General features: G+C 57.3%; 1 protein-coding gene across 1 annotated transcript; it reads right to left on the bottom strand.

Moving 5' to 3' along the window:
• Positions 1–3,000: 3,000 nt before the first annotated feature.
• LOC147646464 (maestro heat-like repeat-containing protein family member 7) lies at positions 3,001–9,124 on the bottom strand. The gene is made up of 16 exons (XM_086873400.1): positions 8,494–9,124; positions 8,236–8,394; positions 7,902–7,966; positions 7,643–7,792; positions 7,305–7,453; positions 6,853–7,000; positions 6,416–6,603; positions 6,189–6,326; positions 5,795–5,909; positions 5,485–5,622; positions 5,095–5,271; positions 4,803–4,958; positions 4,543–4,644; positions 4,070–4,172; positions 3,733–3,789; positions 3,001–3,443 (listed from the first exon to the last, which is right to left on the bottom strand). The coding sequence occupies exons 1-16, from the start codon at positions 8,615–8,617 to the stop codon at positions 3,244–3,246; spliced, it is 2,169 nt and encodes a 722-aa protein (XP_086729526.1). The 5' UTR covers positions 8,618–9,124; the 3' UTR covers positions 3,001–3,243.
• Between the last annotated feature and the right edge of the window lie 2,550 nt (positions 9,125–11,674).

Here is an 11,674-nt window from a genome sequence, read left to right as displayed (position 1 = left end):
ACAGACGGTCGCGGCCGATGGGCTCCCCGAGAATCCCTCGGTGCCGGCTGGAGCAGGATCGGGTCGTGAGCTCGCTCAGCAGCACTCACAAGGTCCCATCTGGGTCACCAAAATGTTAGAGTTCAGGCACACACATCATCACACAATGATTATATGCAGGTGCTTTATTGAAGAGCTCTGGGTGTCAGGGGTACACAGACCCAAATCTGACCCGATTTGTTTTTGAGTTGAACATGTTTTATACTCTATCGTTATACAAATTACATATTAATTATGAAACTTACACTGTTCTACTGTATGCATTGTTTTTACCCTAGCATGGATTTCTCGTGATCCCACCTCAGCCCCCTAACATTGTTCCTCATGTTCTTTAAACAATAATTATATCTAATCACATCTAACAATTCTATCATTTATCATATATTGATTACACAGGTGCAGTTTCACATGATCTTTAGCAAGCACAAGGCCTAACATTTCCCTGGGCCTACTTTTCCCAGGGCTTGCCAAGCCTAAATTCTTTCTGAGTTCCTGAATTTCCTAAGATTTTAAAGCATCTTACGATCACCTCCAGACACAAAGAGTCTTGCCTGAACAGTCAGAGAGCTACATCTATTTTTAACTGTAACTTTTATAAATTTTTCCAGAGCCTGCTGGCTGTGTTCAAGGTTTTCTCCCTATTTCCTCCCTAGTGCACATTCTCCAGAAACTCTGCTTTTACATCCTTTTGCATTGATTAAAGTTACCTGCAATGACGAGTCAATCCAAACCCTGGGAAAACTCGAACTTAAATGTGTACCTAGGCAAAATATTTACCTCCCACATCTGAAGCCATGAGCTGCCAAGTACTGTCCCCACTGTCATACCCTGTCCCCTGGGGCTCTGCTGATGCCATTTCAAAGGGGTTGCCAATGAAAACAAGTTTGAATATTTTGGTAATTTCCACATTGGCATTCAAATCCTTGACTAGATAAATCACAAGTCAAGATTTCTAGGATTCTTCCATGCCAAAGCTGTGATTCTCACCCTGGATTTTAGAGTGTCTGAGCAGTCAGACAAGGTTTTAGTTTTAGACCCTACAGACAAAGTCCCTGCTGTTCAGCGATCCCATTCCATCAGCATATAGTCCTGATGATTCCTTTAGGCAGGAGCAGCAAAGGCAAGAATGAGCCAAACAAGCTGTTCCTGTGTTCTCATGTCCTGCACAGCAGTAACTGGGAATTCAAGAATGGATTCGGGAGACAGTGGGTGCACAGGGAGCCACCAAGACTTTGGGATGCTGAAATGGACCAGCCTGGTGCCTGTGCCCGGGCTGCACCGCGCTGAGCTCCAACTGGACAATCTAACAATGGTTGAATGGACACACCATGGGCCACTGGAGACTCCTACTCCTAGTTCTGTGAGCTACACTATTCACCTGTCATTCACCAGATGATTTTTTCATCTTTGCTTGAAATCCAGGAGAGGAAAAGGTCAACATGGAAAAGTGTTCTCCCAGTTCTAGTGACAGCTGTGCCTGCACACCACCTGTGCCCATGGAAGTGTGCTTGGAGACTGGATGATGTTGATGCTACTTTGCAACACCAAGTGCTCAGGGATTCTGGGATTGCCCAAGTGGAGAGCAAAACTGAGCCGTGTAAGTCCCTGCTTTTTTTCAGCGCATGCTGCTTCTTCCTTTGTTCCAAGCAAGTCCAGGATTTGGTTTCATGTATCTTTAAGGTGCCTGGACAGAAGAGAGGGAGGGCAGCTGCAGCACAGGCCTCCTGCCCCATCAGACTCTCTCTCTCTATCTCTCTCTCTCTCTCTCTCTCTCTCTCTTTCTCAGGATGGCGCCAATGCCGCTGCCTTGGGACACCTCAGTGTGGAAGGCGAGCTCGGCCTCAAGCACGGCCATCCAAGTCAGTCACGGGCACAGGCTGCAGCTGAAACTGGCAAGCGTTGTTGTAAGGCTGCAAGTGAAGAGAAAGCCATTGTGGCCAACTCTGCTGAAGCCTTTTGCCAAAGCAAAGGCAATTGTGCCCACAGCCTCCCCCTGTTTGGCACCCGGCTGCTGCGGACGCCTCAGTGCACAGGTGCCGACGTTGGGGCTGCTGCTGTTCCTGGGCACACTCTGCTGCTGTTTCTGTGGGCTCCAGAGCCGCTTGGGCAGCAGCCACTGGGCAGCCCTACCGGAGGAGACATCGCCACCCTCCCCATGGTGGCAGCAGCTCTGTGGGCCCCGAGCTCTGTGTCAGGGGGGCCTCGGTCACAGCAGCGTGGCCTGGGCAGCCGCGAGGGCCCGGGTTGGCCGCCAGCCCTGCCTCTGCCCACTGCCCCTTCCTGGAGGCACCCAGTGGCCGTGGCCTGGCAGCACCCCCTGCCCTCCATGTCCCCAGCCAGCCCAGCCTGGGCACCTCGGGCTGTCCCCACCCTCCTGCTGGGGTGGTGTCCCAGCCTCCAGGCCTTCTGCTGCAGGCCTGGGGGACATTTTGGGGCAGCACCGGAGCAGCCGGGTGTCAGGGACCAGGCGGCTGCCCGGGGGCTGCTTATGGCCTCTGACACCCAATTCCTCAGGGCTTCCCACCACCCCGGCTCCTCCAGGGCCTTCTGTCCCCTTGGAACCTCCTGCCACCCACTCCCTCACACATCCCCCTCGTGCCTTCCCACTGCCTTGTCCCGTCTGGGACTCCGCAGCCCCTCATCCCTTCACAGCCTCCCAGCACCCCGTGCCCTCAGGGGCTCCCCCAGCCTGGCCCGGCAGCAGCGCCGCAGCCCCACAGGAGCTCCAGCAGCTCCTCAGCCATCACGGCAGCAACACACGGGCAGCAGGACACAGATGGCGCTTCCTGCCTGCCACAGGGCTTGTGGCTTCAGCACAACCACCAAAGGCCAAGGGGCTTCTGGCCATTTCCCCTGCACACTGCATGCCCCGGCAGGTTGCTGAACACAAGAACCCTTTTCTCTCTCTTCCCCTATGCCCCACACAACCTGGGCAGCAAAAGAAAGGTCTTGGGACTCTTGTGGTTTATAACATATCCTATATTATTTACATACTAGATGGAAACGAAACGAAGAAAAGAATAATCTCTATGAAAAAAAAAATAACAGATGGCCCATGTGGCCCCAGAAGATAGAGCCTCTCAGCCCTAACATATCCTATATTATTTACATACTAAAAAGAAGAGAAAATAGGAAAATAACAACCCTTATGAAATAAACAATCCTGGCTGGCCCATGTGGCCCCAGAAGACAGAGCCTCTCAGGTCAGCGCTGACCACATCTCCAGCAGCGCAGCCAGCCCAAGCCCGACAGACGAGGCCGTGTCCTCCATGCCCTGAGGATTTGGTCTTGCATCCTCTGCAGGATGGAATATCGGGCACTCTGGATGGCCCGGAGGACATACAGCGTTTCAAGTGCCAGGTCTGACACGGCACAGCTTCTGTCCTCCGTCAGGCGTTCGAGGGCTGCAAGAGAGACGAACAGAGGCACGGTCAGACCCCAGAGCTGTGGGGGCCCAGCGAGAGCCCCCTGCCAGGGCCATGCCAGCCGGCTCTTGCCTTGGCCAGGAGGGAGCAGGGACCAAGGGGGTCAGCCCGAAGCTGCTGGCCACAAATGCCCCACGTGGCCCTGAAATCTCACTGTGCTCTGCCCACGCCGCCCCTCATCGGGACAGGGAGCAGAGCCCTCCACAGCCTGGCCAGGGCTGCAGCTGCCCCCGACAGCCAACACTGTCAGCCTGCTGCCGTGGCTCACCTCTGCACAACACCTGGAGCTCTGCCTGCTGCCCCCTCAGCTGCTCCCCGGCCATCCCTGAGAACACAGAGCCTGTCAGGGTCCCAGCAGCACAGCTCCCTGCCAGCGGCGCTGCCAGCCCTGTGGCCACACGGCCTCCTGCCCCGGCAGGGCTCAGCCCGGGCCCTTGCCGCACCCTGACTCAGCCCAAGGGCACGGCTGCCAGAGGCCGGCAGCAGCAGCCCCGAGGGCAGCCGGGGCTCCAGGGCGCCGGGCCCGGGTGCCGCTGCCGGGGCAGCAGCCGGGGCTGGGGCCGAGCTGCGGCGGGGCGGGGAGGGAGCCCGGGCTCGGGACTCACCGATGACCCTGATGGCCGCCGCTCTCAGGGTCTCCTGTGGGTCCTGCAGGTACTGCAGGGCCCGACGCAGGTGCTCGGCCAAGGGGATCCTGTGGTCTGCCAGCTGGAGAGAGCGGCAGGAGGGAAGGGTTGGCGCGGGCTCTGCCCCTCGGCGGGGCGCTGCTGCCTGCGGCTAGCCCCGGCCTCCCGTGCCCGGCCAGCCCTGAGGCCCGGCCAGCAGCCGCTGGCGCCGGGCTCTGGAGGGGGCAGAGGGCCGGCTGCTGCCCGGGGAGCCGCGGTGCCGGCCCGGCCCGCAGCCCCGCTGGGCCGGGGCTCCATCGGCACCCGGCTCGGGGCCACAGGGGGCTGGAGAAGAAGCCGTGCGGACCCCGGCTGCAGCAGTGGGCAGGGGCACAGCTGCCAGCCCCACACACTGAGCACCGGGGCCAGGGGGCTTCTGTAGCTTGAGGCTGGGACTTCCAGGCTGTCCTTACCACGAGCTTGGCAAACTTCCACAGCTTCTCCTTCCTGACAGCTTTTTCCAGGTCTGGCCTCTTCAGAAAGCCAGCCGCGCGAAGGAGCGTTGTCCGAGAGGCCTGGGGAGCAGCAGAGAGCAGCAAATGGCCCCACAAGGCAGGGCACAGGAGTGTCCCAGTGCCAAGGGCTGGAGGAGGCTGCAGCCTGCAAGCCTGCGTCAGGGCAGGAGGCAGCTGAGCCCCCTGCCAAGGCGCAGCAGCAGCCCAGGAGTCCTCACCTCTGCCACATGCCGATTCTCATCTTGGCAGTGGAAAAAGAGTGGGAGCAGGCTCTGGTACACTCGTTCCTTCAGGGGCTTTCTTCCTTCTTCTTCTGCTGAAGACATCACTCTTCGAAGGAGAGACATGGAGAGCAGCTGCACCTGGCTATCAGGCTGTATGAAAGGAAGGAAGGAAAAATGACCTTATCATTGGCTTCTTATGGCCCACATCGGCACAGGTCTGCAAATGCACAGGGCACAAAGTGTCCGGGCAGCAGGCAGTGGCTGTGGCTGGGGCACAGAGCCTTACATTGTCCAGGAGTTTCAGGAGCGGCTCAGCCAGCTGCAGGGCCCTGCGCCAGGATATTGGGATGTCTTCTTTCAGGAAAATATGGCTCAGAAGAGCAGTGCTCATCCTGGCCACGTCACTGTCCAAGTCCCACAGGAGGTGCACTAGTCTTCCTGTCAGGCTCTGAATTCTTTCGGCCTGTGCAGAACACAAGTGTGTGAAAGCCCGGGCAGCTGCCGCAGGGCCCAGAGGCCAAAGGGCTGTCCCAAAGCACTCGGGCAGCTGAAGCAGGAGGCAGGAGAGCTGGGAGGAGCTGCCTCAGCGCCCAAGGCAAAGGCCAGCCAAGGCCAAGTGACAGCATTGCCCAGCCTCATGCTGCCCACACGGCCTCAGCTGCTGCCCCCTTCTCACCATGGAGGGACGGTCCTTTAGCAGGAGGAGAGCCCTGAGAACCTGGTGATGCATCTCTGTGGAATTGTACCACAGGTACTTATACAAGATCTCCATTAGGCTGTCACCACAGTCACTCAAGTCCAGGCAATCTAGGAGCTGAAAGGCACAGGGCAGTGAGAGGGGAGCCGGCCGGCAGGAGCCTGGAAGTGCGCAGGGCTGGGCCCAGGCAGCAGCACAGGGCGCGGGTGCCATCCCAGGCAGCTGTGGCTGTGCCAGGGGACAGGGCTGGCAGGGAGCTGAGCGAGGTAGTGCTGGCCATCAGGCTCACCTCCACAAGGAATGCCATGGCAGAGACATCCCAGAGTGGCAACGGTTTGCTGAGCACCTCAAGCAGGTAGCTTAAGATGCCTTTACACAAGTGGCCAGATGCACGGCGCATTACCCTGGAAGGCGGAAAATGGCAGAAAGAGTCTCAGCAAGGGTGCGAAAAGCCTCTCCCAGGACTGACTGACACAGTTGTCCTATTGCCCCAGCACCCTGTGAGGCGATTTGGGCCCTTGAGATGTGGCTGCTCCTGGACAGGTTCCTCTCGCAGCCTTTTGCAGTCTCCTTGGCCATCCCTCGGTGACGAGGCCCTCAGGCCCATGGCCACGGGGACTGTGGGGGGGCATCCCGGGCAGGGGGCACAAATGCCAGAGGCAGTGGGGAGAAGGGGGTCTCACCTGGCCAGCAGACCCACGGCATAGTGGTGGGTGTCAGCACAGAGCAGCGTGTCCCAGCCACGCTTGCGTTCCATTGCCACCACCACATGCTCCAAGTGGAGACTGCAGAGCAGGGCCTTCAGGGTCTGCACTGCAAACCTGTGTGCACAGCAAAGCCCAGGTGACGCTGGGAGCGCTGGCTCCGAGGCTGGGGAAGTGGCAGGGACAAGAGGAGTGGCATGGAGCACCTGTTGGGGCTGGTGGAGAGGCCGTGTTGCTCCTGGCATTCCTTCCAGAAGGTATGGACGTCCTCTGTCATATACAAAATACTGAAGTACGTTTGGAAGAGGAGATGCACGAAGAGGCGGGGGAAATAGACTGTGAGGATCTGTGGGCAACAGGGCCCCTGGAGGATCTTCCACATCACCAGAGTTGCCTGCAGAGGACAAAGCAGCCCGAGACAGCGCTCAGTGCCGGGGCGTCCGTGTGGCAGGGCCTGAGCGTGGCAGGGAGAGGCCGGGGCAGACGCAGGGGGAGCAGCGGGCCTGGTGGCCCTGAAGCTGCCCCTAGGCCAGGTTTGTGGCCAGTGCCTGAAGCAGGGAGATGCAGTGGGGGAAGGAGGCAACAGAGCTGCTGGAGAGGCGGCCGGCCTTGCGGTGAGCAAAGGCCAGCTCCAGAAACTCACAGTCAGGGAAAAGACAGCCGTCTTGTCCCCATCAGAGGTGCCCAGGTTTTTCTGCGGCCAGCTCCCCACCACATTGATGAGGAGCGGTGTCACTTCCTCTGAAATCCAGGGCGAGAGCAAGATGGTCGTCCACATGGCCATAGCAGCTCTGCGGGGTCAGACACAGCACCGTGGGCTGGGCAGCAGCGGGGAGCTGAGCTGGCCGCCAGCTCTGCCTGTGCCCACTGGCCCTGAGCGGCAGCAGCAGCCAGGCAGCCCAGCCCTGTGGGGACAGGCCCCTGAGGGGCAGGATGGCAGCACGGCAGCGGGCTCGGGGGCCAACTTTGTAGCAGGGCTGGCAAAGGGAGCAGCCAGAGGGCCCTGGAAGTCTGTGTTGCTCACAGCCCTGGGCCGGGCTCTACAGGGTGATGGGCTGGGGAGCCCTGAGGCCTCGGGGCAGCTGGGCCCCATACCTGTCACACGTTGGGGCCACCCGCAGGAGAGTGATGGCCACATCATCGGGCTCTGCCTCGGCCACTTGCATCAGGGCCCAGTCCATCCTGTGCTCAGCAGCCTCATTGGCCATGAGCCACTGGTGGATGTACCTCACCACGCCGGGCACCTGGAGAAGGCACAGGGAAACTTGGAATGCTAGCAGAGGGAGTCAGCAATGTGCCCAGCTTCTTCCCCAGACAAGTGCTTCTCTTCCAGCATGCTGCCATGGCCTCAAAAGCTTCAAGTGAGCAGCAGGCGTGGCTTGGGAAAGCCAAGCAATTGCTGGAGGATCAAAGGCTGGCCACAGGCTGCTTACTTGCTCTGGATTGAAAAGAGCCGTCTCTACAAGCAGATCCAGCTGGGCAGCGCTGCTCTGTTCTACCAAGACCTCTGAGGATGCTTTGACCTCAGTGTCCATAGGTCTGGTGTCTTCCTTGCCAATTCTCTTGATGTATTGGTAAAGAAACTGTAGGAGAAGGGCAGGAAGGCAGGGAAGTTGCATGGAGTGCTCCAAGTGCGGTGCTGGGCTGAGCAGTGCCAGCAGGCCCAGCGCAGGTGGGGATGGCTGCAGGTACCTGCGCTGCTCTGCGGAAGCGGCCACGGGCGGTGTCCTGCTCTTGTGTGCCGTCCATGGCTGCATCTGGCAAAGAGCAGCCAGAGCTGAGGGGCTGCAGGAGAGGCCGGAGAGCACAGCCCAGCCCTGCGTTCCCCAGGCAGGGACAGTCCCGGGATGCCCCAGGGAATGCAGCACGGCCACTGCTGCGGGGGCAGCCCCAGCCCCTTTTTTGTGCTGTCCATGGGTGTGTCTCCACAGGACAGTGTGGGATGGGATGAGATGGGATGCAATGGGATGGGATGGGGCCAAGATGGCCGCAGGCACCAGCCCTGTGGCCCAGCTCTGCCACTCACCCTCCTCCAGCGGCTGCAACTGCTGCACCTCTTCGGTCTCTGGTGCTGGGGCAGCTCCAGGGCCTTCTTCCTCGACCTCCTCCTCCTCCTCCTCCACCCAGGCCAGCTTGGGGACTCTTGGGGGTCGCTGCTCCCTATCTTCTTTCGGACTCTCCAATCCTTTCCATAGGAACAGCACCAGGGGATGGCATGGCATGTAATGGGATGGGGCCAAGCTGGCAACAGGCACTAGCCCTAAGGCCGAGCTCTGCAACTCACCCTCCTGTGGTGCCTGGAAGTCCTGCACCTCTTCAGACTCCTGTGCCAGGACAGCTCCAGAGCCTTCTTCTTCCTCCTCCTCAAGCCAGGCCAACTTGGGCACTCTTGGGGGTCGCTGCTCCATGGCAGTGACTGGATTTATGGCTACTTGCAGGAGAGATGGCTCGGAAAAGCTCGGAGTCAGCAAGTCCTGCAGTCGTGCCTGGAAGGCACCTGCAAGACTCAAGTCCTGGCAAGATTGCAAGACAGCGAGTCCTGCACTTGGGTCTTGAGGGCTCCTGCCACAAGGACAGGAGGCTCCTCGACAGGGATTGTGGTCTGGTCTCAAGGGCAGAGACTGCAGGGATGGGCGACACCTCGGAAAAGCTCCGGGTCACCAAGTCCCACGGTCTGCCCTCAAGAGAACCTTAAGAAGGAAGGCTCAGCAAGGCCACAGGTCAGCAAGACCTGTGGTCTGGCCTCGAGGTCACCTGTAGGAACAGTGCTTCAGAAAAGCTCCAGGTCCGACACAAAGGAGTGCGCTGTGCGGGGGCTCCTCACAGCACCGCTCTGGCGCGTCCTGACCCGTCGCGTGCACCGAGCACTGTGGCGTGGCCCTGTCACCGCCAGCTCCTATGGCAGCACGTGTCACAAAGGGCCCTTTGACATCTGCTCCCGTTGCCACCATCCCACGGTGACCGTGCTGCAGCGTGTCACAAAGGGCCCTTGCACACCCTGCCCTCTGCCCTGGGGCCGCCCCCATCCCCCCCCCAAGTGGCCCAGCTTGGAAGGAATCCCTTGCCCAAAGTGTCTAAGACAGCCTGATGGGATCTTTAGGAACAGCTTGTTAGAAATGAAATGGAGGCAAATTTATCAATAGGAATTTTATTGAAAACTTTGTAAAATTTACTCATGGAAATGTCTCGGTGTTGAGAGACAGGTGTCTGCTAGGGAGGGCAGGAGCCTCCCTTGGAATGAAAAATGTAGACCCCCCTCCCTCCAAATTATGATAATCCTGAAATCAAGGGGCTCTCAGGCAGAGATCTGGGGATAGGAATAACAGTTCTTTACTAATATTTATAACCAGGCAAACAAACAACAATAACTACAGCGTTTGCAAGAAAACAGAACCAGGGACCCTGTGACAGCTTTCTGGGCTGAGACGGGAAAGGATGGAGGAGAGGCTTTGTTTCACAAACCCCCTCAGGTTGGCAGTCAGTGCTGGTGCTCCTGCAGGGCTCTGAGGAACACTCAGCTGGAACAGCAGGGATGAGCTGAGATCCCGGGCCAGTGGCTGAGGTGGATCAGCAGCTCCGTGGTGGTGGCTGGCACTGCCACACGTCCCGGCAGGACAGGGGGTGCGAGGCCACCAACGAAGAGGGAAGAAGGAGAAGAAGCAGCAGCTCCATCTGGGTGATGGCGAAATTCCCATCTCCCCACCACAACAGCTCTGTACCCAAAGTGTTCTTCTCCGAAGCTGAAGAAGACACCAAACTGTCCCCACCCTCCCCTTTTCCTGCCCCCTTCCCCCCCTGGGCCCAGCCAAACTCTTTATCTTTCCTCAAGCACACACCAGGTACCCGCAGTTAAGTTTTCCCTGCAAGTCATGAGTAAAAATTCCACAGGCAAGCCAGAACTAAATAGAAAATAAAGGACACCGAACCCCCAACACCTGTAAGTTGTATCTTGAGAGTCAGCCAGGATCTTTGTTTGCCAGAAACACCTCTGAAGTTTAATCAAGGCATTAGTCATCAAAATTATTTTGAAAATTTAAAGATCAAAGTAGCCAAAATACTCAATGTAACTAATTGCTGGGTATGTTCTCAGCTCAGGTTGGGAGGAATGGGGTTCCCTCGGAGGGCTCACCCTGTGGGGTGGCCAAAACTCTGTCAATGGGCTCTGACTTGTAACGGATCCAGTGCAGGGACACTGACAGAAAACTGTGCTGTGGAACACAGGAATGCAATTATCAGTTTTACAGGATTGACTGAGATTTCCCTTCCGGAGAAACCAAGCCCTGTTCTAGCTGGAGGCCACAATGTGAAAGGATTTCTGTGCTTTACCATCACAAGCTTACTCCTTCTTTTTCCTCACTCTCATTCATGTTAGGAACAATAATTCTGTTGTCCATGGAGCTGGCACCTTTTGAATTCCAGAATAATGTCCCCAAGGTCCTTTGCTGTTCAGCTTTACCGCGCTGTCTGTGGCTAACAAGGCTTGCTGGGGTCCTTTTCCCTTCGGCTGGAGAGGTGCCGGGTCCCAGTCCCTGCGGGACAGCCAGGCTCCTGGCTGGAATTGGTGTGGAAGTCCCTCAGGGTCACATCAGCCTTCACATGGAGCCCCGTGGATCTGAGCATTTTCCAAAGGGGCCGTTGGGGCAAACAGGGAGATTTGGTCTGGCAGGGTCTGTAAAACAATATCCCATCCCATCGACTTGTTCTGGCAGAGAACACTTGGCTGCAGGGACATATTCCCATTGTTCCTGCCCAGGTCTCAGGATTCAAACAGTGTAGTCTTTGCCCAGAGCTGTTCCTTCAGCTGGCTTGGGAGGGCCATTTGGCCTCTGGACCCACACTCTGGCTCCTTTATTAGGACTGCTGGGTCCAAACTCTTTTTATCCACAAATGGAGGCAATTTGAAGTGGATATTCTTTCTTCACAATTATTTTTTCAATTGCGATATCAATATTTCTTCTACCTTGTCATGGGGTTGAACAATCAAATCTTGTTCACTATTGTTTAACAGACTTACTTCAATTTCTCCTTGATAATCTGCATCAATTCCTCCTCCCGTGACATGAACCCTTTGCAAGGCCAAGCTCCAGTGAGCAGTTATCAAACCAAAGTGTCCTGGAGGAATCTTAATTCTTATTCCTGTATTGTAAACTGTCATTTGCTTCTGATTTCTCCTAATGAATTCCAGTGCATGAAGGTCCAGCCCTGCAGCCTCTGGGGTGGCCCTGGCAGGGGCCATCACACCCAGAACAATTTCCCAGGCAGTCCAAGTCTCACTGTCCATGGCTGTGTTTGCAAATTGGGTGCAGCCGTGCACACCCAGGGGTTTCCATTTCCCAGTGGGCCCATTGTTAAGGGCATGGAGCCCATCTGGGAGATGGGTTCTCCACTGGGACAGGTTCCCATCTCCTCATTTTATCAGCTGCTCTTTTAACAATTGTTCAACCAATCCTGTAGCTTGTAGATCG

The sequence above is a fragment of the Cyanistes caeruleus genome, unplaced genomic scaffold (assembly GCF_971803275.1).
Source record: "Cyanistes caeruleus unplaced genomic scaffold, bCyaCae1.hap1.1 HAP1_SCAFFOLD_96, whole genome shotgun sequence".
In the NCBI taxonomy this organism is placed as follows: Eukaryota; Metazoa; Chordata; class Aves; order Passeriformes; family Paridae; genus Cyanistes; species Cyanistes caeruleus.
Note: the sequence above shows the minus strand (reverse complement) of the source record. Positions and strands in the feature narration are given on the sequence as shown.

What these genes read in the sequence shown, in the direction of transcription:
- LOC147646464 (XM_086873400.1), bottom strand. Translation starts at nt 8,617, where the DNA reads ATGGAGCAGCGACCCCCAAGAGTGCCCAAGTTGGCCTGGCTTGAGGAG. An exon ending in GCTTCCGCAGAGCAGCGCAG is followed by an intron (nt 7,793 to 7,901) that starts GTACCTGCAGCC and finishes CTTCTCCTACAG; the next exon opens with TTTCTTTACCAATACATCAA. An exon ending in CTCTTTTCAATCCAGAGCAA is followed by an intron (nt 7,454 to 7,642) that starts GTAAGCAGCCTG and finishes TGCCTTCTCCAG; the next exon opens with GTGCCCGGCGTGGTGAGGTA.